The 27,657-nt window shown below is 34.3% G+C and overlaps 2 protein-coding genes across 3 annotated transcripts; one reads left to right on the top strand and one right to left on the bottom strand.

Annotated features, from left to right (window-relative positions):
• The first annotated feature begins 8,640 nt into the window (after positions 1-8,640).
• LOC131019628 (probable galactinol--sucrose galactosyltransferase 2) lies at positions 8,641-12,517 on the top strand. Of its 2 annotated transcripts, none has more exons than XM_057948220.1 (13): positions 8,641-8,829; positions 8,967-9,194; positions 9,266-9,528; positions 9,629-9,719; positions 9,796-9,844; positions 9,933-10,024; positions 10,131-10,238; positions 10,330-10,449; positions 10,541-11,093; positions 11,182-11,249; positions 11,335-11,684; positions 11,787-11,875; positions 11,974-12,517. In XM_057948220.1, the coding sequence occupies exons 2-13, from the start codon at positions 9,016-9,018 to the stop codon at positions 12,238-12,240; spliced, it is 2,229 nt and encodes a 742-aa protein (XP_057804203.1). In that variant the 5' UTR covers positions 8,641-8,829; positions 8,967-9,015; the 3' UTR covers positions 12,241-12,517. The 2 variants fall into 2 exon arrangements, with proteins under 2 accessions (XP_057804203.1, XP_057804202.1); XM_057948219.1 differs by having other exon boundaries at positions 8,642-8,829; positions 8,958-9,194.
• An 11,955-nt stretch (positions 12,518-24,472) lies between these two features.
• On the bottom strand, positions 24,473-27,651 carry LOC131019640 (UDP-glycosyltransferase TURAN-like). Its single transcript, XM_057948231.1, has 6 exons — positions 27,585-27,651; positions 27,445-27,506; positions 27,234-27,286; positions 27,065-27,140; positions 24,868-24,996; positions 24,473-24,785 (listed from the first exon to the last, which is right to left on the bottom strand). The coding sequence occupies exons 1-6, from the start codon at positions 27,619-27,621 to the stop codon at positions 24,762-24,764; spliced, it is 381 nt and encodes a 126-aa protein (XP_057804214.1). The 5' UTR covers positions 27,622-27,651; the 3' UTR covers positions 24,473-24,761.
• Positions 27,652-27,657: the final 6 nt, after the last annotated feature.

The following is a 27,657-nucleotide window of genomic DNA, read 5'->3' as shown; positions in this document are numbered from 1 at the left end:
TTGTAAATCAAATGTATTTTTGTGGATTGCTATGATTCTTCTCTTCAAATTGATTTTCGAATGTACTTTGAGTAGTTCTTAAGATTTGTTAGAGAAATATACCATTAATTTTTTTGGGCTTGATCTTTGAGCTTTATGACGTTGATGTAAAGGGCATTTGCCTTGTTTCCGTATCAAACGTTGGATTTTATTGGAGCTTCAAATTTGACTTAAACTTTGGGCTTTATAACGTTGATGCACAAAGTCTTCGCTTTGTTTCTGGATCAAACGTTGTGCTTGATCTGAGCTTTGAGTTTGGCTTGAGTTTTCAGTTGCTTCTACGAATAACATTTTGAACCTCGATGGGACACTTTGAATATTGAAGATAATTTCGCTATAGATAAATTCTCCTCCAATCTTGAGCACTTCAATTGTAATCTAACGTGTTTAGAACTGATATTGAGGCCCCTATTTATAATTGTATGAAAAGTCGGGCTTTAGGTTTGAGCCCGTATAATTTTGGGTCTAGAGCTGACATAGTACGATTTCATTGACTCTTGAAGATCGACATATATCAATGTAAAGATTTGACTTGTTGACAAAAAAATTGATATAGATCTTTAAGATAAGGGAGTACCTTCATTAACAATATCTTATTTAATTTTGAATTTTATAAGATTCCAAAGTAGACAAAGATATAAAATTAATAAAATTCTTCTTTTACAAATGTCCCCTCGTGATTTGTACATGAACTACTTGTCGTGGAAATGAATGAGTTGCGATAATTTTGAATTTAGTAGTCAATATATACTCATATCCTGGAGTTATTGAGATTCAAACTTGTGAGTAGTTTATACTTATATTTAAGAGTTTTTTTTAATTTGAATTTGAATTTAAATAGTTTATGTTTATATCAAGAAGCTTTTAATTTTGAATTTGCATTTGGATAGTTTATGCTCGTAACAATAAGCTTTCTTGAACTTGATTTGTAACCTTTTATACTCATGTTAAGGAGTATTCACTTGAATTTTTAGATATTTTATACTCGTGTCAAACTGTCAATGAGTATTCAACTTGAACTTGGATTCGGAGACCTTTTATACTCGTGTTGTGGAATCTACATTTGAATTTCAAACTTGTGTCCAGGACTGTTCACTTGAATTTGAATTTAATATTAAATTTATAAATATTTTATACCTGTGTCAAGGTGTCATCATTTGAATTTGAGTTTGTAGACATTTTATACTCGTGTCAATGAGTTTTCACTCGGATAACTCTTCAAATAGCTAGATAGTTTTGTTCGTGTCCATGAGCTCTATTGATAATTTAGGCTCTTATCAAGTAGAATTTTATAGGTTGCATCATATGTTGGAAGATAGACTCGTGACTAGAGACACAATCTTCTCTTATTCTTCAATTGATGATTCTTCAAAAGGCTTGACCCCAGTATATGTTTGTTGGTTTTCATCATAGTTGTGAGGCTTTTATATCTATAATTCTTCAATTTCATTTGCAATAATGCTTAACTCCATATCATGAGCTCTAGTAGTCAATTCCTCAAAAGATTTTGGTTGAATTCCTTTCACGATATATTGAAGACTCCAACGCATGTCTTCGATGCATATTTCAATTCCTGAAGTTTTTGACAGTTGATCATTGCAATTTAAACTCAAATTCCTCCAACGATTGATGTAGTTGATGTCAGACTCTTCTTTCCATTGACTTGATTTTGTAAGATCAAGCAAGCTCACTGCCAAAGCCCATCGTTAAGACTCTGGGTGAAATGATATTTGTATTTTCCTATGCTCTGCAATCAAGATCAACTAATGGCAACTATAGGGTCGAATCCACAGAGAGTCGGTCTATCTTGGAACTCGGTGTCACAATTTTATGGATTTGCACTTTGGTCTAAGTGTCAGGGCTCTGGTCTGAACGGGATGTAAACTTTGATTGAATGTAAAAGTTGAAAAGGAAACACAGAAAAAAATCAATAATAAAATAAGCACGGTCTGGGCATAGTCTAGTAAGGTATAGGGTGTATTTTTCAGTCATTCATTTAAGGTTATTCGTTGTGCCTGCATGTCATTGGGTGGAAGAGGTTTATTTCCTCCCTCAACCTCGGTAGATTTCCCGCATCAAAACTTGAGGTTAATTTGCGGGTATGCTTAGAACGCATTAACGCTTAACAGACCCAAATGGTCACAGGCATGCCCAGAGACATACTATCACCATCTGCATCAGTCACATTATACGAAGTGTGAGATCTCCACACTTTGACATGTTTACTGTTTGTAACTTAATCTTGCATATAAAGTTATCAGTCTTATAATATTCCAAGTTTGATTAAGTTGTTTAATTAAGACCTAATGCTTCGGGAGCACACATGCACAATTATTTTGCCCAATTAGACCTCACGATTCATTACCCTCGTACCCAACATCGACTTAGCCCAAACCAGGAATAAAAACTTAGCTACTCATAAACAAAGTAAATAAAGACAAAGAAAGAAAGATCAAATAACATACTTGATAATTAACGTAGAAGGTCTAAACGTAAAGTAATCTTTGTCCGACACCAACTCCGGGCAAAACAACTAAAAACATAGAACTGAAAGTAAATGTGGCTTCCTGACTTGTTTCTTCCCCACCACACTCAAAGCATATGTAAATAAAGCTAAAGAACATGAAAACAAAGTGAATCGGCGGTGTTGGGGGCAGCACTGGAAGCTGCAAGTAGCGAACCTGCTCTCTGCTGGATTGCTCCCATATTTATAGATAGTTAGTGGGTTGAGGTCTTGGCCTAGAAATCAGGGCTGACATCTTGATACTAGGGTTGATAGAAGACACTTTCCTTCTACGTTGAAACCCTAGTATCTGTTAAATTGGAAAGTATCCTCCCGAAAAGGTAAGTAAATTCGTCTTTCCTTTTTGCCCTGCAATGGAGTGCGTCGCTTTGCCCAATTGTCGCCCAAAATTTGCTTTTTTCTTCGGCTTATTTTCCTTTGTCTTCTATTCACACAAGCTTTGAGTAGTCATTGAGATTTGTTGGAGAAAAAATGCCTCTGGCCCTCTGGTCTTCTTGGATTCGATCTTTAAGCTTTATAACGTTTATGTGGAGGGCCTTCTTAATGTTTCCGGATCTAACGTTGGGCTTGACTTGAGCTTTGGGCTTTATAACGTTGATGTAGAGGGCCTTCGCCTTATTTACAAATCGAACTTTGGACTTGATTGAAGCTTTGGGCTTTATAATGTTGATGCAGAGGGCCTTCATCTTGTTTCTAAATCAAACGTTGAGCTTGATTTGAGCTTTGGGTTGCTTCCATGAAGAGCACCTTGAACCTCGATGGAAAACTTTGAATATTGGAGATAGTTGTAGAGAAATTCAACTTTAATTCTTGAACTCTTCAATTATAATTTGATGCGTTCAGAACTGATATGTAGACCTTCATTTATAGTTATAGGAAGAATCGGGTTTTAGGTTTGAGTCCTTATAATTATGGGTCTAGAGCTAACATGATGCGATTTTATTGACTCTTGAAAATTAATACTATACATCAATATAAATATTTAACTTGCTGTCAAAAAAATTAATATAAATACTTGAAATATGACAATATCTTTATTAATAATATTTTATTTAATTTTAAATTTTATAAGATTTCAAGATTGACAAAATTTGAAAATAAACAAAAATATTCTTTTTTTATAAAATTCGTGCGTCGGCACTATGATCCATGAGACATCAGTTATTATAGTCTATAAATTATGTATGTATATTTAGGGTTCGTTTACTTTTATAGAAAATGAGAGAAAATATATATTTTCACTATTTTTCTATCATTTTCACATGTTTACTATGATAAAATTATTTTTCCGAGTAAGATAGAATATTTTGTTGGGCAATTCCTTTTCACTCATTTTCGGTATAATGCTCAATAATGTAATCTTTGGGTGTTAGTGTGAATATTTTCTCATCTTTTCATCTATAATAAACATATGATAACTAATAAAAAAAATATACTCCCTATGTCCCCCCAAATAACTTCTTATCTTTTCTTTTCGGATCGTCTCCCAAATAACTTTCTATCCATTTTGGGACACTACCTCACCACTAATAATACACAATTTATTCTAACTTTTTACATTTTCACCATTCTTAATATTCCCTCCATTTCACTATAAGTGACTCAATACTTTTCAGCACAAAAATTAAGGAGAATGTATAAATGAGTTGAAAGTGATAGTGCCTACATTTTTTTTAAGTGTTAATTAGGCAAAAATGCCCACTTCCTTAAGTTTTTTTGTAAAAATGCCCTAAGTTATCATACAAAACATTTTATGCCCTAATTATGTGAAGTACCTATTTTACTCTTTAATGTTGATGGGTGTGCTTGGTTTTTTGTGAAAGTCTTACTATTTGACTGATTTGACAACTATCAGTCATAAAAGTCAACGATTTGACAACTATCAGTCAAGAGTACATATGACAGGTGGGTAGCTAGATCATGTGTCCGTCCGGGCGAACACATAATTTCACCGGGCGGACACATGATCTATCAAACACATGATCTAGCCACCCACCGGTCATATGTACTCTTGACTGATAGCTGTCAAATCGTTGACTTTTATGATTAATGGCTGTCAAATTTGTCAAATGTGTAAGATTTTTACAGAAAACCAAGCAAACCCATCAAATCAAAGGGTATTTAAATAATAGGGCATATAATGCTTTGTATAATAAGAGATGACATTTTTACAAAAAAAAGATAAGGAAGTGGGCATTTTAAATTTTTACTCCTTTTTTAAGTTAGTTAAAATTTTTCATTTATGAAAACATGTCATTTATAGTGGAACAACCCAAAATGGAATACAAACCATTTTTTGTGGGACGGGGAATATGAGGAATATTAATACTTTTTCATCACCACCTTCAATACTAATTATAATATTTTTTCACTATTTTCAATATATTCAATAATTTTATCTTAAAATCTGTATCCCTTCCTTCTAGAAAATTATTTAGGAAATAAAAGGAGTAATATTTTCTCAACTTATTTTATTCATCTTTTTAAGGAAAAATTATTTAGGAAATAAAAGGAGTAATATTTTCTCAACTTATTTTATTCATCTTTTTAAGGAAAATTTTATGTAAACCCACTTTTATTATATTTAGAGAGATGAATTAGTGTAGAGTAACGCATAAATAAATTATAGCACAATAATTGCCGACAACTTGAATAATTTAACAAATACTTTGATCCACAACCGAAGCTGAATCGTACACACTCAAAAAACGGATCCTACGTAATTCAAAAAAAAAAAAAAAAAACGGATCCTACGCGGTTATTTCTTTAACAGCTGCAAACAGAAGTTGCAACTTGCAAAATTGTATTTGGTTTAATGACTTTCAAACATGGGGTGGTCAAAGTTGAGCAAGAAAATGCAGTGGTTTCAACGTTTTTCTTTCTTTTTCTTTGACGGTATTTATTTTTAGGGCAAAGGTGCAGATACCCCCTGAACTCCACCCCCTAGAGCTTTTAGCCCCCCATACTCGGTCAAAGAGCGTTGACCTCCCCATAGTCTCGGAAAAAGGGTGCAGATTGCCCCATGCGTTAAACGGCCGTTAGACGCTGTTAACTTTTTTTTTTTTAATTTCTAGTGGGCCCCACCCCCAACCAGCAGCAGAACGGACCGGAGCAGATCTGCAGCGGCGACTCCTTCTTGGCCGTCTGTTGCCGGCAACGCGTGAGAGGGATGAGGGAGAGGCTAGCGGCGGGGGAGGCGCTCCATCCTTGGCCGTCTGCTATCAGAGATGCGAGAGAGAGATGGAGGACAGATGGGAGGCGGTGGCGAGAACAGAGGGATGTGAGGAGTACGGCGGCTGGCAATTCTCGCCGGAGAAGTGAGCAATGGCGGAAAGAGAGGAGAGAGTCGAGAAGACAGGGTCCGCGCCCTTCTTCAAAGCATTCAAGAACCTCTTCTTCATCCTTGTAATCTTAGTCCTCAGCTGATCCCTCGAGAAATCCCCTTGATGAAGCTGTGAAACGCCCCCATATCCGCGTTCGGGTCGAAACCCTTGGCGGTTTTGAATTCAATCATCCCATTTAGCACGGCGATCTCATCCTCGTTACTCCACAGCCTATTGATACACCCCAGCCCACCCCCACCCCCACCACCACCACCTCCCGCTGGAGTGGAATGAGATTTCTTCTCCTCAATTCTCGAGCTCTTACAGCTCCTCAACAAATCCTCCTGAATCTCATCACGGCTGCGCTTCGATGAGGAGACGGAGCCCTTGTGGATCGGCTGTAGCATGTAATTGGAAGGGGAGCCGTCAGAATCGGCGTCGGAATCCAATCTGTTACCTCGCGAGGCCGATTTGGCAGCTGATATTGGGGAATTGAGACTTTCTAGGGTTCGTCGATTTGGGGCTTCTCCGATTTTCCTGTGGAGTTGTTGAGGCCAACGGCCAGCTGAATATACCGTCGAACACCTCCGGCGAAGACTCTCCCGGGGCCCTGCGTCGACACGCCGTGCTCCTGCGGTTGGGGTGGGGCCCACAGGGACTAAAAAAACAAAAAAAAAATGGGAAAAACGGCGTTAAACAGCCGTTTGGGGGCGGGGTGTTTTTTGCACCCTTTTTCCGAGACTATGGGGAGGTCAACGCGCTTTGACCGAATATGGGGGGCTAAAAGCTCTAGGGGGGTGGAGTTCAGGGGGGTATCTGCACCTTTGCCCTTATTTTTATTTTGATGGTGTAATTTAAATATTATCAAAGTAAATCAAATTCATGAATAATATAATACATGCATCGTATCTTAAAGATACTAAAATATACTCCTTCTATTCCGTCGAGCTTGAAGCGTTTCTTTTGGGCACGAAAATTAAGAAATTGTAGATTAATATTTTAAGTGTGTAGTTATAAAAGTGATAAAAGTAGGAGAGAGAAGGTAATAGGGGGTGTAATTAGTTTTATAAATTAGTACTTTAAATTGTTTAATTTTTGTCAAAAAAGAAAATGACTCAAGCTCGGCGGGACAGCCCGAAAAGGAATACGACTCAAGCTCGGTGGGACGGAGGGAGTATGAAATATTATATGAGCACTTCAAAAAATCTATCTATTTCTTATTGTAATAGTTTACGTACGTAGTTACATATTATATTTACATTAATATCACTAATATTTGTATATATCATACGGTTAAATAAAATATATGAAATAAGCAAAGAATGAAATAAAAGAATTTAGTCAAATAATTACTTTGCTTAATTAGATCTATATCTTCAAGTGTAAGGTACAGCTGTTAATTAATGCATTAATGGCACTTTTCTAGCTGTTTTAGCTCATAGCTTGCACCAATAATATTTCGTAGTCTCTAACCATTGGTTTAGTATTTTAATTAGTGAATTGAGTTTTTTTTTTTAAGTACAAAATTCATAAATTTAAACTCTAATTAAATAATTGCAATAATTAATTTTTTTCACACTAAACAGAAGGCCATTTATTCTTCGGCCAAACATACTCTCAGATTGGTGGGTCGTCGAACTCTCTTTTTATTCAAGTCAGGTTGCTGACCACATAAATTAATCTATTACTATTTACAGAAAATAATGGACAATATTACAATAAACAAACAATCAAAACTGCAACTTTCATGAAGATGGCCACGATCCCATATGGCCAATCATTTTGATAATTCTCAATACAACGAACCTAATATTTAATCTGGAAAAATCATACACCACCATAATCTAATTTCAATGAATTCTTTAATTAGTTGTATGCCATTACAATAATTTCAACGAACTAAGATGGCCATGATACCACATGGCCAATCACAGATTATAAGAGTTACATATTATTTGAATAAATTCTTTGATTGGGTCTAAGAGTTGCTTATTACAACACATAAGGTGACGGGATTTTGGCATGATTTTAGAAATTATAATTTTAAAGTGAATTTTGAAATTTGATGAATTAAATCATCACCTTTTAAATTCTTATAATTTATTTTTTTAATATTTTTCAATCATCAAATTGCTGAATTAGAGCTTACATGGATTAATTTGCCACATAATAATCATATTATGACGTTGTTAGCAAAAAAAATGTTGAATGTAAAAAATTAGGGTACAGATGCAGGATACAATCCCTTCATAATTTAGAGAAAATGTTAATTAAAATTATATGAAACGACATCGTTTAGGCTTCACAAAAGCGATGCCCTCTTGACTAATTCACGTAAGCTTCAATTCAGTACTCTGGTAATCGAAAAATAATTAGGGGAGCAAAATAAAAAAAAATTAAAAAAAATAGTGATTTAATTCGTCACGCTTCAGAAATCGTATTAAAACTATAATTTTAAAATAATTCGTAATTTTATTTGTCAAAACTCAAGATGAATAATTAATTTGAAGATTTATTTTATCTAGGGGGACGCGGAAATACCTAGAAAAAATCGAAACTTTGAATCTCGATTAATGCTCCAAGCACTATACCAATTCGCCCCTTTAAGTGCTTAATAGAAAATCTCAAGCTGTGGTCAGGTTGTCTTGCCTCCAAAAACAGTGGACAGTCTTACACATTATTAATGTCCACGAATGCTCATTGCTGACTCATCTCCTTGTCAATATTACTTGTATTCATCCTAATGTAATAATTTTCCCAACTACCGATTTTCCAAATCATCTCAATCTTTAGCTGCTTCCCTTTTGTTCCCTTGATCCCATTGGCCCATTCCACCTATTTAAAGCCAAATTTTGAATCATAGCTCCTCACCTCTGATCTCATTCTTCTTCTCTTCTACTCTTGTTTCTCATTTCATTAAGGCAGTTGAGACATTTTAGATTGGTAAGAATCTTGATCATCCATCACTTTTGCTACTTTGCTTCTCTTAAAATCTAGTCAAAGTTATGCTTGTAATAAACTCTTGCTTTTGCCACTTTTCTTGATCTTGATTCATGCTGTTTCATGTCTAGTTCTTGCAGTTGAAACCCGAAAAACGCCTTGGTAAACTGTAGCAAAACAAAAGGAAAAATGACTATCACAGCTGTGCCAGTGATCAAGAATGGGTGCCTCATGGTTCGGGGCAAGGTTGTCTTAACCGGAGTTCCAAACAACGTTGTCATCACCCCAGCAAGCTCGGGATCAGCCTTCATTGGAGCCACTTCGACTAGCTCGAGCTCACACCATGTCTTCAATCTTGGGACTCTCGAGTGAGTGCTGTGCAGTCACATTTTGCTGCATCTTTTTTCAGTTCTAACATTTTTCTGCACAATCATGACAGAAACTACAGATTCATGTGCCTCTTCATCGCGAAGATCTGGTGGATGATACCGCGTGTTGGGAGATCAGCTAGTGAGATTCCTATGGAGACTCAGATGCTTCTGTTGGAAGCTGAGGAAGAATCTGTTTTAGAATTGTTAGACGAGGAGAGTACAACGAGTGGGAACAAGACCTACGTGCTCGTGCTCCCCGTGTTAGATGGAGCGTTCAGGACAACGCTGCAAGGGACTAAGTCGAACGAGCTCCACTTCTGCTATGAAAGTGGTAGGTTGAATCAGCTCACACATTCCCTCTGTTAAGGCATACACCTCCTTTTGGTTTCCCATTGAAACTGAGCTCGTGTTTGTTTTCGTATTCGTGTCAGGCGATCCTGATATCCAAACTTCTCAAGCGTTGGAAGGCGTTTTTGTCAGTTCGGGGGATAACCCTTTTGAGCTTCTCAAGGATTCAATCAAGTATGTTACATAGTTAAATGATCTCAAAAATATGTGGCTAATCAGATTTTGATTCTTGAAATTTCTGTTTCTGCAGGATTTTGGCAAAGCACAAGGGCACATTTAGTCACCTGGAAAACAAGAAGGTAATAATAGTTTATCCATGATCCCCAAAACACACTAAATGTGTGTAATTTTCTTGAAATCTGAATATGGTTTTTTGCTTTAAACCAGGCACCTGCTCATGTAGACTGGTTTGGATGGTGCACATGGGATGCTTTCTACACTGATGTTACTCCACATGGAATCAAGGAGGGTCTACAAAGGTATGATAAAAATTGAAAAATCCCAAGTTTTAAATCATACTAACATAAATGATAAATCAAATATCTACCTTTTTCTTAATTTGTATGAAATTCTTGCATCATGCAGCTTCAAAGAAGGCGGCATTTCCCCGAAGTATCTGATCATAGACGATGGGTGGCAAGAAACAGAGAACGAATTCAAGAAGGAAGGAGAGCCTGTCATTGAAGGAACACAGTAAGTCATGTACATTTTTAGCAAGAATCATCTCTTCTGATGCATTTGATCATTACAATCATCATCTTTTCAATGCTTTTTTTTGGTACAGATTTGCCACCAGATTAACAGATATCAAGGAAAATAGCAAGTTCAAGATTTCAGAATCAGATGGTTCAAGCACAAATCTCAAAGAGTTGATCCATCACATCAAGGAGAATTATGGCTTGAAGTAAGATTCTTGATCACAATAGGCCTAGATTTCCTGTCTGAAAAATAGCTTCATCTTCTGTATAATTCCTCACATTTTACTTATGGTGCAGGTATGTCTACATGTGGCACGCTTTAGCAGGCTACTGGGGCGGAGTGCAGCCTGCATCGGAGGCGCTCAAGAAGTACAACCCAAAGCTGCAATACCCCGTGCAGTCACCTGGGAATCTCGGGAACATCACAGACATAGCCATGGACAGCCTAGAGAAGTATGGAGTTGGAGTGGTCGATCCTGAAAAAGTTCACGATTTCTACAACGATATGCATAGCTATCTTGCTAGCAGTGGGGTGGACGGTGTCAAGGTCGACGTGCAGAACTTGATCGAGACTCTGGGAGCTGGACACGGTGGCAGAGTCTCCATCACCAAACAGTATCATCAAGCTCTTGATGAGTCCATTGAGAAGAACTTCACTGATAACAACTTGATCTGCTGCATGTGTCACAACTCAGACTCGATTTTCAGCTCAAAGAAGAGTGCGGCTGCTAGAGCTTCCGAAGATTTCATGCCTAACGAGCCCACATTTCAGACACTGCACATTGCAACTGTGTCCTTCAACAGCCTCCTGCTAGGTGAAGTTGTTGTGCCAGATTGGGACATGTTCCATGTAAGTATGCTTTCGATTTTACACACTTCATTCATTCATGTAACGTTTTATGTAATTATCCGATACTAAAAGATCATCGATGCTGCAGAGTAATCACAACACTGCAGAGTTCCATGGTGCAGCAAGAGCAATAGGAGGCTGTCCAGTCTATGTGAGGTAAAATCATTGCCCCAATCCTTCAAAAACCTTTGTTTATTTCAATTATCGTGATCAACTCAACTCGACTACATTTTGTTTACAGCGATAAGCCAGGGAAACACGACTTCAAGATCCTCAAAAAACTTGTGCTGCATGATGGATCCATCTTGAGGGCTAGATATGCTGGAAGGCCTACACGGGACTGCCTGTTTGTTGATCCAGTCATGGACGGGAAGAGCTTGCTCAAGATATGGAACTTGAACAAGATAACTGGAGTGGTTGGAGTTTTCAACTGCCAAGGAGCTGGAACTTGGCCTATGAAACAGGCACCTGAATCCAATCAAAACACCGGCCTCATCTCAGGTCGTTTTAGCCCCCTTGATGTGGAATACCTTGAAGATATTGCAGGCGAAACATGGACTGAAGACTGCGCTGTATATGCCTTCAACGCAGGTTCAACAAAGCTTCTTCACAGAAACAGCTCAAAACACAAACAAACCATGCGATAGAATGCATCTTGGTCTTAACTTCTTTCTTCTTTTTCAAATGCTGCAGGAACCCTTTCAAGAGTGCCTAAGAACAGAGGTGTTGGAGTGTCGTTAGGCGTATTAGAGTGTGAAATCTTCACTATTTCTCCAATAAAAGTAAGCAAAGTTCTTGAAGAAAAAAAAAATCTCATCTTTTCATATATTATTATCCATGATGACTAACATGGACTACTTTTGTATGATATCACCAACAGATGTTGAATAAGGACATCCATTTTGCACCTATTGGTCTGATCAAGATGTACAACTCTGGTGGAGCAGTTGAAGATTGTGCTTTTGGTGATACTGTAACAATTAAGGCAAGAGGCACAGGATTGTTTGGAGCATATTCGAGTAAGAAACCGCGTTTCTGTAAGGTGGAGAAGAAAGATGAGGACTTCACATACAGTTCAGAGAGTGGCTTGCTTACAGTAAATCTTCAAAGTGACAGCAGCTACAAAGAGATTGAGATTGTATATTGAATTATTGCAGATATTCCAAGAGCAAAATTGTAGGATTTTTTCACAGAAGAAAATTATTCAAATTTTTTTTATCATGAAGATCGGTGCAAACAATGAACTGTCTCATTATGTATGTACTCTGTGTGTATGTAAGGGTAGAGTTAACTGTCTAATAAAGTTGAGTACTACTGATATATAAAGATGTATCTTTGCAGTTAGCACAGTTTAGTTGAAACGTGTATATTGTGGCGGTCCAGTTGTTGGTCGCCTCCTAATTTTAATACCTTGACTTGCAGCATCTTCATCTTGGTACATCATAACTTCCCACTCTTTTGCTTTGAGAGCATTTACTTCAGGAACCTTAGTTTCGGATGCAGATGCCCAACCATCTTTCACTTCGAACTAAATATACAAGAGATGAACACTCAATTAATCCAACAGAACTACAATCACTCTCATATCCAATATCAGCCCATATCTCATTATGTTTATATAATACTAGTAGCACTTAATTATACTCAGTCAAACATATTAATACAAAAAAGTTGCAACCATTTCACCATTTCTCAATATAGCAATGAGAACACAAATCCATATTGGGGGTGTTTACTTTTTATGATTGATAAGATTGATGTTGATTATTTTTATCCTCATTACGGCGGATTCGCCGGAGGTGGCGGCGGCGGCGGCGGCGGATTCAGAGAGAGGGGGGCGAGAGGTTGAGAGAGAAAGGGGAAGAAGAAGAAGAAGAAGAAGTAAAAGATGGGGGTGGGTTTATACGTATAGTAAGAGAAGGGATTGGGCCCTTGATTTTAGTTTAAAGGGTTAAGTATCAAATAAGCCCCTATCATAGTGACCCTTATCACATTTAGCTCCTTCCTTATAGTTGAAGTTGGGCCAACTAAACCCTCAAAGTGGTAAATTTTTAACAAATAGGCCCTCGCCTCTAACGGTTAGTTGACGCCGTTCGGTTTTTTAATTTTTTTATTTGAATCGGCTCGCCGCCGCCGGATCCCTCCTCGTCGAGATCTCCGACTCCCCCCACTGGTCCGACCTTCTCCCCGCCCTCCTCTCCACCCTCCGCCGCGTCGAAACCCTCTCCTACCGCGCCTTCTTCGTCAGGGACCTCGAGGAAGGGGCTTTGGGTCCTCTGTTCCGATTCATGAAGCATTCCTGATTAACCGGCGATTTCAACGAATCATCACTCGAATTTCAGCAAAAGATCCTCGAGAGGTCGGGCCTCGACGACGAGACCTACGTGCCGGAGGCGATGCATTCCATCCCATCGCAGCCGTCGATGCAGGCGGCTCGGGAGGAGGCGGAGGAGGTCATGTACGGCGCGCTCGACAAATTGTTCTCCAACACTAGTGTCAAGTTCAAGGAAATTGGGGTTTTGGTTGTCAATTGCAGCCTGTTCAATCCGACGCCGTCTCTGTCTGCCATGATTGTGAACAAATACAAATTGAAGGGAAATATCAAGAGCTTCAATCTGGGGGGAATGGGGTGCAGAGCCGGCGTGATTGCCGTCGATTTGGCCAAGGATATGCTGCAGGTCCACCGGACTACCTATGCCGTCGTGGTCAGCGCCGATTCAAAAAAAAAAATTAATCAGACGGCGTTATCTCGTCGTTAGGGCAGAGGGCCCGATTATTGGATTTTAGGTAGTATGAGGGTTTAGTTGGCCCAATTTCGAATATAGAGAGCTAAACGTGATAAGGGCCACTATGATAGGGGCTTATTTGATACTTAACCCTAATTTAAACATATTTAATGGATTAATGATTTGGGCTTAAGTTTTTAATTCTTTTGATGGGCTGAAATTTTATATCTTTTAGGCTAAGTCTTCTTTATTTCAATTGAGCTTTCACTATTTATTGAATTCGAGTTAGATTATAATTTGGCGTAGCTATACTAATTAAAATGTGATTTGATTCTAATTGAAAATTAAAATTTGATTTGATTCTAATTGAAAGTTTAGCTGATTTTGACAATAAAGATCTTCTATTATTACTAATTAAATTGATGTTTTCTTTAAAGATTTTAAAGAGGATATATTTTTTAATATATAATTATTTTCAAGTACATTAAGGCCCCCTTATATTTATATTTGAATTTATCTGATTAGGTGCGACGCGACTAGGACATGAATTTTGATTGAATTATTCAAGATAACATTTAAGTTGAAGTTCAAGTTCAAGTTAAATTTTCAAGTGTGGGATTTATTTAAATACATGCCGTGGTTATTTATTGTCCATTTTAATAATATGTGTTTACCATATGTGTTGTGACATATATTTGAGGATATCGCTCGGGGCCCGTAACTAGGGTCCAGGACTTCACAGCCCTTGGATTGCCACAATGCGATTTGAGGTTTATTTTGAGGATGTCGCCAGGGGCCCGTAAATTAAATAGGGTCCAGGACTTCACAGTCCTTGGATTGCCATAGTGCGAATATTGAGAATATATATGAAGTGACCGTATGTGTTACTGTGTTATTATCTTGGACAATTATTGCATGATATCCCACACTAAGTATACTTTGTATGATCATCCCATTATTAACATTTCAGGTTATTGCAGCTGGAGATGCGTAGAAAGTCGAATGGTCGCCTCAAGTCATTTTGAAAATAGTTGATTCAAGTATTTAAAGTTTTACTTAATAGTTAAATATTTTCATGACATCTTTATGTCATGTTTTGGGACAGGATATTGATTGTCGATTTTAAATCAAAGGTAGTATTTGAATATATTATTAAAAAGTTGATATCTTTTAAATCATTTGAAAAGTGTTTTAAAAGTTTATTATATTTAAGGTTTTTCTTTCCTTAAATTGTTTGCTAGAATTTTATTTTAAATTTGATTTTTTTTAAAAAAAATTTAAAGACTTCCGCATTAAATATGTATTTAAAAGTTGTATTTAACTCCTTAACTGGATTAGGGTGTCACATTAAACAATCAAAACACCCATATATCTCACCATGATATATTTCACAAATTCCATCAATAAAATAAAAAGAAAATAAACATAAAAATATAATTTTCATGCTAAATTAGTGATAACATGATCAAAAATCCAACTAGACATCGAAAAAATAGTCACAAATCCCACTAGCCATCCAACTGGTCCACTATTAAAAGTAGTCACCAGCATGACTAATGGCGTCAAAGACTATTTTTTCGGCAGCTAGTTGGATTTCAGGTCATGAGATCATCTAATTTATGCACGAACATGTATAATTTATTCCTAAAAATACTTAAAAATAAAATAATTATTATATTCCATAATTTCATTAAACCTGTTTTTTATTGAAAAAAATATTTACAAATAGTACGTACAATTTTAAAAAACAATAACCAGGACACTTACGAAGTTATTCCCTGAATATGCTTTCATGGAAGAAAAACAAACGAAAAGACTCGATCAAAACTCATAAAGCCAAACAATTTATAAGCTAATGGAATTTCATTAAATTTAAGATAGAATATAGGGAAATTCCTTTTTTTCGAAAAAAATTGAAATAAATTTGTTCCACGCACCTATCAAACAATTGACGAAAATTTGCTCTAATTCTTGAAAAATTTACGACAAATGATCTAATGTGTTCTTTTCTTTTGTGTTTGTATTTGTATTTCATTTTCTGCCTTGTTGTAGCATTTCAAGTAAAATATTAACGTAACATATGTGAGTGAATACACAGGTCCATACTTGAGGACATGCTCAACATGCTGCCGCACATAGGGCCCGAAATTTTTGGGGGCCCAATTTTTTTTATTTTTTTTATATAGTATATATATATATATATATATATATATATATATATATATATATAGGAAGAGGTTCTAATAAAAACCTCTGTTAAAATGAGAACTAGGAACCTAATATTGACCTTTTAAATATTAGATCTAATGGTTATGATTTAGTCAACAAAAGAAACTGTGCATCTATTATATTTTACTGTGCACTAAAAAAATATGCAATTTATGCAATTGAAACCAACAATGCAAAATACTCAAGTAAATCGAAATTGTGCATCTATGCAATTGAAACTGTGCATCTATGCAATCGAAATTGTGCATCTGTAGTTTAATCTCAGCCCTCTATTTTATTTAAATCAATGACTTTAAATTGGTTCCTAGTTTTCATCTTAAGATGAGTTTTTATATTAACCCTACCCTATATATATATATATATATATATATATATATATATATATATATATATATATATAATCCAAATTGATTGATTAAGACCTATCTACGATCAACGATGTCGCAAGACAGGTTGAATGGGTTGTTATGTTATCAATTGAAAGAAAACTGATTGATCAGTTATATTACACAGACTTGATAAATACTTTTGCATCTAAAACCGCAAGACGTATTGTATTTAGATAAAGTAAGAAACTTATCTTTATTTTGAACAAATTTTTGATGTATGTTCTATCAATATTTTATATTATTTTTTCTCAATTCCTAATATTTTTGTCCTTTTTATCTTTGCTAGATATATAAGAAATTGTGTTTTGGTTAGATATTGTGAGGACGGATTGCTTTCAATACTGCTGCTATGGTGAACCATATTATAAGGTGCTTATTTACAGAGCTTCGTCTTATTAAAGTTCTTTTCTTCATTTAGATCATACCATTAGTGTTGAATTCTTAGTAACTTATATTTTCTTCTCTTTTGATTGAAAACTCTTTTGAATAATTAGCTGAAAAAGTTTATATTAATATATTGTTATTGTTTTGTCAATATAAAAGAAAACTATAAGGGCCCATTTTCTAATTTTCGCTTAGGGCCCCGTGAGATACAGTACCAACCCTGTGAATACATATTCACATGAATTTTAATATTGCATAAGTGATTACACATTCCTGTTAATTTTATGGCCACAATACTACAAGTTACATCAGAAACATATTTCATATCAATTTTATACATCATTGCCAAAATCTCACTTGTCGGCCTAGCGGCTAGTTAATAAGTTTGGCCGGCTAGTGTAATTAAAAGCTAGTTTTACAAGGACTAATTAACTTTTTAATCGTAAAATTAAATTTTAGAGTGGATCATACAAATTTGAGATTTTTTTAAAAATTTAGATTAATTATTTAATTCCATATATTTCAGTAACTATATAAGAAATATGCTATCATTCTTAGCTTGTCTTGCATAAGTATGTACCTTTTTGGAGAAAAATATACTTTTTATGTCCTGTCTTACTTGTCCTAGTTCTTTCGGTATATTTATGAGAGTAATAAGATTATAATGTAAAAGTGTGTAGACTATATTTATTGTAGTGAAAATTAATTACCCAAAAATAAAACATAACAAATTGAATAGGACAATCCAAAAAAGACAGACGATAGACCAAGTTAACTGGGACAGATGGAATAACTTTCACAAAAATTCATACAAAATAATCAACATTCGAGGATGTATTTGTCAGTTCACTTAAATTTTAGTAGTTTCTACATATTTTTTTACAGTTCACATACAAATTATCAAAATTAATATTTTAAGCTATTAATATAATAACTATATTTAAGTTCTTTAGTACTTTACAATTATTGTTTCATTTTATTCAATTAGGTGAAGCACGACTAAGACGTTCACTTTGATTTTAATTACTGAAGTTAATTTTCAAATTTCAAGTTTAAGGTGTGAGATTTTACTTTAAGTCATGTTGTGGACTTAATTATATTGTCAATTTTAATATATGTGTTTATGTTATGAATTATATATCGCTTGAGGCCCTCCTTGGAATGCCACAATGTAATTTGAAGTTATGAATTATGTTTCGTCAGGGACGCGTTAATAGTGTGCAGGACATTAAAGTCCTTACGTCATCATGCGAGTTAAGATTATGTATTATGTAACTGTATGAGTTACCGTTTTATTAACTTGAAAAATTATTGCATAATGTCTCATACTAAGTATGTTTTGTATGTTCATCCCATATTTTATAAATACCAGATAATTGACATTGAAGATGCGTGGAGGATCGAATGGGCGCGTCAATTCATTTTAAGAGATTTTTTCTTTTCTTTTCTCATCTAATCTAAATATCTAATGTTTTACTTGTAAACTTTAAATTCTAAACTATTTCTAAATTTCGTATGACTTACTACTTACATATTATCATGACTTCTAGATATCGTTGCTTGATGGTTTCAATTCAAGATTTTCATTTGAGTGTTTTATTATGAATTTATTTTCATTGAAAGTGTTTAAAAATTATGTGTTGGAAACTTAATGGAATATCATAATCCTTGTTTTGATGATACCAAAATCCATAGGTTTTGTTTGTAATAGACTAAAACTGTTCGAACTCAAGTGTTAGAGTTATTTTCTAGTTTAGTTGCGGTTCTGAAGACTGAAGACTGAAGGACGAAGGACTGAAGACTGAAGACTGAAGACTGAAGTTGCCGACTAAAGTATCAGTCTAAGAATCAGTCTTGAACTGATTACTTAATGTGTGCCACATGGAATCAGCGGACTGATACTAAAGTCAAGTATCAGTTAAACATTCTTCCTCGGACTGAACTTCCAACGTTCAAAGGAAGCCACATACTCCAGAACTACAGCCGCATTAAATGCAGAGATCTCAGGATCATCCTTTCTCTGCAGAGGTCATTCCTATTTGGTGACTACTTTATAAGATACGTCGCATCTCCTGCTCTTCAACATAGCCATTCTCACCAAACAAGGAACCTCGAAGATTGAAGCCCCAGCCCAAATTCAAATTACTCTCTAACGGAAGAAATCTTGAAGACCTTCTCCGCCAACGGATCTATTCAAGACCTCTCATATAAATAGCGCTCGAGGATCACTTCAATCTTCACCGATTCAACGACATAAGCTGAAACTCTGTCAAAATTGTTTCTAAGCCAAAGCTTAAACTCTCCAAAGCTTGAATCGAAGAAGAGAATTCCAAAGCCAAAAATCAGCCACTGCTGATTACATATATTCTCTTAGACCTTAGGCAAACCTCGTTTATCCAAAGCCTAGGTCAAACTAACTCCAAAGAACTTGTTCTTTGAAGTTTAGTTGGCAAGATTTCAAACCTCCCTTCGACCGATAGAATCGAGTGTTTGAGTTGCAAAGGAGTTCAGGAAGGTACTCTGTCTCCGTGAAGTCCTAGTGCCAGTTCGTGCTAGGAGTGAGAAATCCAACAAGGTGTGTTGGTATTGAAGATTGGATCTTCAGTTGATTCGGTTGTGTGCACCCGCAAGCACACGGTTTGGTTTGCTGTGCACCCGTAAGCACTTGCAGAGTGAAGCTGTTGGTCTGATCAACCGACCGTGGATGTAGGAAGTGTTTTCCAAACCACGTAAAAATCTCTGTGTTATTTACAGCTTTCAGTTTTTCATTCCTACTTGTGCTCTTCCTTTCTTAAACTGAAAACTAATTAATTGCAAAGAGAAACTAAAGACTAACAACGTGCTCAACTCAAAAGGCTATTGCGAAATAAAAGATTTCCGTTGTGTGTGTTATCAGTCTGACTGATCTATCTTCTGATAGTCGGTGAGATTTATAACATCTCTGTTTATCAAACTCGACTGAAGCTTTACGTGCATCAGTTAAGTTCTTGTGACTTAACTAATAACTCCTTACTGAAGAGTTTTTCAGTATCAGTCGTCAACCCTGTTTTGGTCAAATCTCTTTTCAATAAACAGGTGTTTGTGTTTGTGATTAAAGTTTCGTTTTGATCTCTGTATTGAGATCTTTTTGTTATAAAAATAGCCTATAGGTGTATTCTCCCCCCCATACACCTATTCGAGACCTTCCAGACCTAACATTATGATTTCACATTAAATATTTATTTAAATTTAACTTTAAAACTTTAATCTGATTATGGTGTTACAATTAACACATCATTTATATGTGCCAAATGATATAACTTGATTGGTTAAGAAGTTGAGTTCCAAGAACCATTCATGAATTATATTCAGGATGCACATAAAAATATGCGCAGCGAAAACAAAGTCTTTCTACCATAAGACGAGAAATTAGAGAATTTGGGGCTTGGCAGTAGCTTTATTTATTTAGGCTGCGTTTATTTTGATGGTTAAATTTATTCATAAAAAATAATGGATAATAAAAATTGTGTTAATAAGCAAAAATGACCACATCCTTAAGTTGTATAGTAAAAATGCCCTAAGTTATAAACTTAAGCATTTTATGCCATAATTATATGAAGTACCTATTTTACCATTTGATGTTGATGAGTTTGCTTGGTTTTTTGTGAAAGTCTTACACATTTGACAGATTTGACAGCCATTAATCATAAAAGTCAACGATTTGACAGCTATCAGTCAAGAGTACATATGACCGGTGGGGTGGCTAGATCATGTGTCCGTCCGGTGAAATTATGTGTTCCCCCGGAGGGACACATGATCTAGCCACCCACCGATCATATGTATTCTTGACTGATAGTTGTCAAATCGTTGACTTTTATGACTGATGACTGTCAAATCGGTCAAATGTATAAGACTTTCACATAAAACCAAGCAAACACATCAAATCAAAGGATATTTAAATAATAGGGCATAGAATGCTTATGTTTATAAAAGAGGGCATTTTTCACATATAACTTAAGGAATATGGCATTTTAAATTTTCACTCATAAAATTTTATGCCTTGAAATGTCTCATTTCTTTTATAATATTTGACACAAAAGAGATGTTCACCATTTTTCCTTCCTTATTTTCACTTCAAGGATGGATAATATATATTAGAAAAGAAAGGAGACATTTCAAGGCATAAATTTTTATTATCCATCATTTTCCATGAATAAATTTAATCATCAAAGTAAACGCACTCTTAAGAAAAAATATGCTTATAAAGAAAGAACAAAACAATATTTTAATAGTCTAACATCCTAACATGTTGACATGAGAGAGTTATCAACTACACAATGAGGGGAGGAATAATAAAACTCATAGTTACAGTACTTCTTCCGTCCCATTATAAATGTTCCATTTTTCATAATGAGATGTCATATTATAAATGTCCCATTCCTTTTTTAGCAATATATTCTCTTTATATACTTAATATTTAAATAATTTCTACCAATCCATTTTATCTACTTTTTATACATTTCTTAATCTTCGTATCTAAAAGTAATGGAACATTTGTAATGAGACAAAGAGAGTAGTAAATACTTCCTCCGTCCACCAAAAATAGTGCTAAAAGTGGACGATACGAGTTTTAACAAAAATAATTATTATATTGTGAATGTAGAAAGGGTTCCACTTAAAAATATATATATATTTATAATGATAATTAATTGCATTGTGAGTGAATAATAGAGTCTACCATGTGATAAGTAGTTTTCAAAAATGAAAATGAACTATTTTTTGTGGACATCCCAAAATTACAAAAAGAGACTATTTTTTGTGGACACAGGGAGTAACTCCTTAAATCCTTCTTTTCTTTTCCCCCATTTCCTAAATTTATCATGGAAAAATGAGAGATAAACAAAATTTCACACTTTAAATCCTTCTTTTCTTTTCCCCCATTTCCTATTTGACCATTACTCATTCCTCTTTTTCACTACAAATGAGGGATGCTATTGTTGTGAAGATATAACCCTTTTGGTATTAATAGTTTATCGGTATGGGCATGGATGTTCTTATTTGGACATCTTGTTTGGGCTACTGGATTTATGTTCTTAATCTCCTAGCGGGAATATTGGCAAGAATTGATTGAAATTTTAGCATGGGCTCATGAGCGCACACCTTTCGCGAATTTGATTCGATGGAGAGATAAACCTGTGGCCCTTTCTATTGTGCAAGCAAGATTGGTTGAATTAACCCATTTTTCTGAAGGTTATATATTCATTTATGCAGCTTTCTTGATTGCCTCTACATCTGGATGTAGCAAATTGGGTCTTATGTCAATTCCATAAAATATATGGAATATATTGATATGGAAATGGAATTAATATACACATATAGGAAGAGAATATTGTAGATTGATATATAGAAACTTAAGCGTTTATCTTTATTCTAGATTACAGCTTTATAGACTAAGAGATAGATAGTATGGTCTCATGATAAATTTACAACCAAAGAGAACGCACCCTTATAGAAAAAGCGAATAATTTGAGCATAGGGCTTATGAATTGTTCATTTTGAGGAAGTATCGTTAGAGAAAAAAAAAAGATAAAAAAAGTAATTGATGTGAGCATACATTATTACCCACTGTGGAAAGGATGATGCTCTAATCTATATCTATATTATATATAAAGCAACAGTTTCAACGGTAACATTTTCCCACCAATTTTTGTACAGTTTTTTTCTTTCAAAATTTAAATAAATGTGTGGTCTGTTTTGATGAATCTGTGTGTTTATCTTTCATCCAAATCTTCTTTATCCAAAAAGATAATTCCCCATTCTAAAAAAAAAAGAAAAGATAATTCCTTTATAACTCAATCAACAGAAAAATTTGAACTGAAATAGGAAGAAAGATAATTTTCCCAAAAGGTCAATCAACTAAATACAGGCCGATTCCAAAGTTGAAACATCAAATTAAAGAAAAGGTGCCTGAAAATTTAGATTTTCATTTTTTTTTTGTCAAAAAACAACACAAGTATTCACATTTTACCTAAAGATTTCTTCTTGATTTTTTTTTTCCTTTCTTCATTTACTCTGCTCTCCAATCTCGCCATCCTTGACGAAGCCGGCGATTAAGTCAGGCAACATTTATCCATGCGCTTAAAAATCATCGTCTTTGCGAATAACACCTCAGGCAGCGACGAAACATTGAAAATTGTTGACGAAAGATTGAACACATTGGCCGACAAAATCAATGTGCTGCACAATTTACTCGACGATGGGAAAGATGAATACGCTGATAGAGAACATATATGGCAATTAAAAAAAAGAATAAGAAGAAGAAATACAGAAAAGAGAAGAAGATGCAAAAACAAAATGAAAAGTAAAAACTGAAAAGTGCGGCGCCGTTGGAGTAAAATAAATTAGGGTTGCACTACGTTTTTTTTATAGTAGGAGTAATAATTGTATTTATTTTTATTTTTTCTATCAAGTTTCTGTTTTTAACTTTTGTTTTTGTATTGTTAACTTAAGTATAATAAACTTTTAAAAATTTGGGCTTTTGATTTTTGAGCTATTTAATTACGGATTTCAACAATATAATTTGGACTTAAATAAGTGTGGTTATAAATAAAACCATAACAATGATATTAAAATAAACTTAATAATACACGATCACGATGTACTCAAAAAATTAACAATTTTAACTAAAAAATGTATCAATTCGGAGTCTCAATTTTAGCTATTTTAGTGTTTTTAATTAATATCTACGGTAGTTTGTTTTAATGTATTTTATTTTTCAAAGTATGTACATTTTATGGATTTAATAATTATAATTTTATTACATTTATATTTATTAAGAAACAGATCTTGGTATATTACTTTTATGAAATTAATGATTGAATTTTTTTTTTGGGTGAATGCATAATCTATATATCTATATAATATATAAAAGAGGAGTTTTTTCCCTCTATATTTTTCCTCTTTTTTTTCTTTCTTTCTCTTCTTTTATCATTTTTTAATTATTTTTATCTCTATTTTGTTATATATAATTTATTTATTTTTTCTAAATATTATCAAATTTGATTTATGAAGAAATATGCATCTTAAATTTAAGTTCGTGATTAAATATTTGATATTGCATAAAAATCATCAAAAATGAATTTAAAACAAATAGGTTATGAAAACTTCAAAAATATTTTATTTTCTTTCTTTCCGTTAAAGTTTTACAATTTTTTTATTTAGGTTTATGTATGAAAATGCTTATTTATCTATTATGTGTAATACTCTATAATAATAATTTGTAATGTTAATTTTTATTATCAAATGATTTAAAATCATTTAATAACTATAATTATCATAATACTTTATACAGAGTTGAAAATTTAGGTTTTTATTATGTAATTGATATAAATTATTTTATTTTATAATTAATCTATTTATACTAATTTATTTAAATATATCATTTAATTTTAATGTTCATCGTGCATCGCACGAATGGGAGTACTAGTAAAAGAAAAAAGATGTGATCCAAAACATCATTGCGACGAGGTAAGTAGAAAAGTCGAGCTAAGTTGAAAAAGATGTGGAAAGGATCATTGCTCTAATAAAAGAAGATGATTTTCCAGCATTTCTAAAATGGAGACACTATCCAAATGAAAATTGTGTGCGAAGACAGCTACAACATTATAAATAGGAAAATTCAGTCGAAAACCAAAAATGATTTCAAGCATACTCCTTTCCAATTACTATTACAGCACAAGCTTCACACACACTTGTCTGGGGTCGGTACAGACATTTTAAGATGGAATGTATCAGATTTCACTAAGGATAATTTTTATTTTAAGACCAGTCTACAACAAGCACAATTTTCCTGTTGAAGCCAATGAAAAATGATAATTCTTGACTGCTTCTTTGAGTGTACACAAAAACTTGATAGAAGGTCACCTGTACAACCAATATTTCTTTGATTCATCTTTCACATTTCAGCGAGTGCGTTCAGAAATAACCTGAAAGTATCATGTTATCGAAGATTGATCATCTGAGAGCAGAGTGATCTAAGGAGCACCACAAGTGGCAGAAAAGGCTGACCTCATTGATTAAGGGCTTGGCATTTTCTTCCCATTCTGTTTCCCACCTAACTGAAGATACCCTACCCATCAAGTTTGATCTCATCGACTTCAAACCATCACATCTCTCAGGAAAACCCTCGAACAGCATCTATAAGAAACGGATGGTGTTATAGTTATAACCAGTAGGCAAGTCACAAAATTTAAGCAGGATCAACAACAAATATACCAAACTACTAGGGAGGTGCTTGGTATGTTGGAATGAAGGAGGGAATGGAGTGGTGATTACTACCTCCATTTCATTATTTTGTTTGGTATGTGTTATGATTGAGAATCACAATTCCATGCATAATCACGATTCCTTTCCCAATGAGAATAGAGTCATTCCATTCGCAACCCATACTATTAGCCATTCATATCCTCATATATTTATATTATTTTATTATATGATCAAATTATTCGTGTATATTTTATTATTTAATCAAATAATTTTAGTGAGAAAAATCAAGAGAAAAAAAAATTAGATAGAAAATTATAGAAAGGTAGAAATTTCTAAAGAAGGAAAATTTACAGAGACAACATTTAAAAGGGTAAATTTTAGAGAAAAAAATTATCGAGAGAAAGAAGATTTTAAAAAGAGAAAATTATTGAGAGAGAAGATGCTAGAGAAAGAAAGGAATTTTTAAAGAGAACTTAAGAGAGAAAATTGTCCATAGAGAAATATTTTAGAGAGAATTATTAAGTGGAAATTTATAGAGAGGAAATTTTTGAGAATGTAAATTTTATTGGGAGAAAAAATTATAGAGAGAGAAAATTTACTAAGAGAATTTTAGAGTGTAATTTTTAGAGAGAAAATTTTAGAGAGACAAACCTTAAACTTTGCAGAAAAGAAAAACTTTGAAAAGAGAATTTTCTATTTCCAAATTTTGCACTATTTTGAAATGTCTCTCTAAAATATTCATTTTCTAACATTTTTCTCTTTAGAATTTCTTCCCTCCAAACTTTCTCTCTAAAATTGTTTTGAGAAAGGAGAATGATATATAATGGTAATTTTATATAAATGAACAACAATTCCATTATGTATTCCTTGTGCATGCCAAGCATAGAATCAACCAAAGTTTGTCATTACATTCCTATCTTCATTCATTTCCCCCTCATTCCATTCCATCATACCAAACATAACCTAAGAGGTTTCTCACTTATCCTTGATATCTCTCTCGAACTGTTGAGTTAAAGCATGCGTAAATTACGAATTAAAAGATCAAATTGTATCCAGTCCAACTATGTTAATACATGTCTATACCTGATATGCACAATTCTTTATTATATTTATATCAGCAACAATTCATACGTTTAGGAAATGGTCTTCCTATAGTCCATACATCTATGTTGGAATAGCATAGCTACAATTGACGAGGATGTGTCCGTACTCGTTCACCTATCGCTGTTGCTAGTACAAATGAGACTACTGCTTCATCCAGTCCAACTATGTATTTAAGCACACCAATGAAATCTACAAGCAAAATCATCTTCCTTTCTTAATTCAATCCATACCCACAGCCATACAATAAAATAATAAGGGCATGTTCTCTTTTGTTGTAAATTTATCAATAAGAAAATGATGGTTAAAATGGATTTCTCCCTTTAAATCCCTTCTTTCTTTTCCCTCATTTTTTACAAAAAAAAAAAAACAAAAAAAAAAAATCATCTTTCCTCATTCGTCTTTTCCACTTCAAGAAGGGATAATATTATCTCTCCATTTTTGGTGAGATAATATTATCACTCCTTGGAGTGAAAATGAGGAATGAGAAATAATGAAATTCTCTTTTATAGAAAATGAGGAAAGAAAGGATGGATTTAAATGGAGAAAAAAAATTATCCATCATTTTCTCATGATAAATTTACAACCAAAGAAAACACACCCTAAAGAGAAATTTACTGCAGCAAAGTGGTTTACTGCACTAGGTCCATTAGAGACCCGAAAATAGTTTCTATTCAAGGTTCAAGGAAACTGTATGTTCAACATGCAAAAGACATCCAACGTTTTATGCGCAAATTCCAGTTTCTTAAACATAGTATCAAGAAGCTACCATTTAATACCATTATACCAGAAAATAATTTCTATTCAAGGTTCAAGGAAACTGTATGCTTGACATGCAAAAGACATTGAACGTTTATGCACAATTTCAAATTCTTAAACATAGTATCAAGAAGCTTACCATGAGTTCATCAGCCAGTTCTGAAGATGATGAAAAAAGGAGTCCATTCTTGTTAACATCCACCAGCTCCTTTATGCTTGATGCAGAATCAAGATGAATATATTTATTATGTCTTCCTACATAGTCTATCAAAGAGGATATTTCAAAAAAATACTCAGATTGATCTTACCAAGAATATGAAACAGCACAAACGGGTAGCCCACAGCCAAACATATCCACAACCTAATTAACCAACATGTTCAAAGATGAAAATCTTCATTCAAAAGGGCAATTTTCCAAGAATTCAAGGGCAGCAAGAATCTTGAGGAGCTGATCCAATAAATTTATACTAGTGTTCTGCTTTCCTATAGGACTGAAGTTGTGGCTTTATTAGGACAGACCTTCATGGGTAGATCCAGCCCTGATGACGAAGTGTGCAAACAGACACCTAGATCTGCTGACCCTGTTTGTGTAAAAAAGAATAATGTAAATGTTTATATAGGAAAGAAAGCCTAAAACCTATCGAGGCTTCCCAAGTTACCAAGAAGCAGTGGATAATCCTCTGCCGACAGCCACATTGTACGGAACGCTACACGTTTGAGGCTAAGTTTTCT

This window comes from Salvia miltiorrhiza, chromosome 4, assembly GCF_028751815.1.
Source record: "Salvia miltiorrhiza cultivar Shanhuang (shh) chromosome 4, IMPLAD_Smil_shh, whole genome shotgun sequence".
Taxonomy (NCBI): Eukaryota; Viridiplantae; Streptophyta; class Magnoliopsida; order Lamiales; family Lamiaceae; genus Salvia; species Salvia miltiorrhiza.
This window is presented reverse-complemented; position numbering and strand designations above follow the sequence as displayed.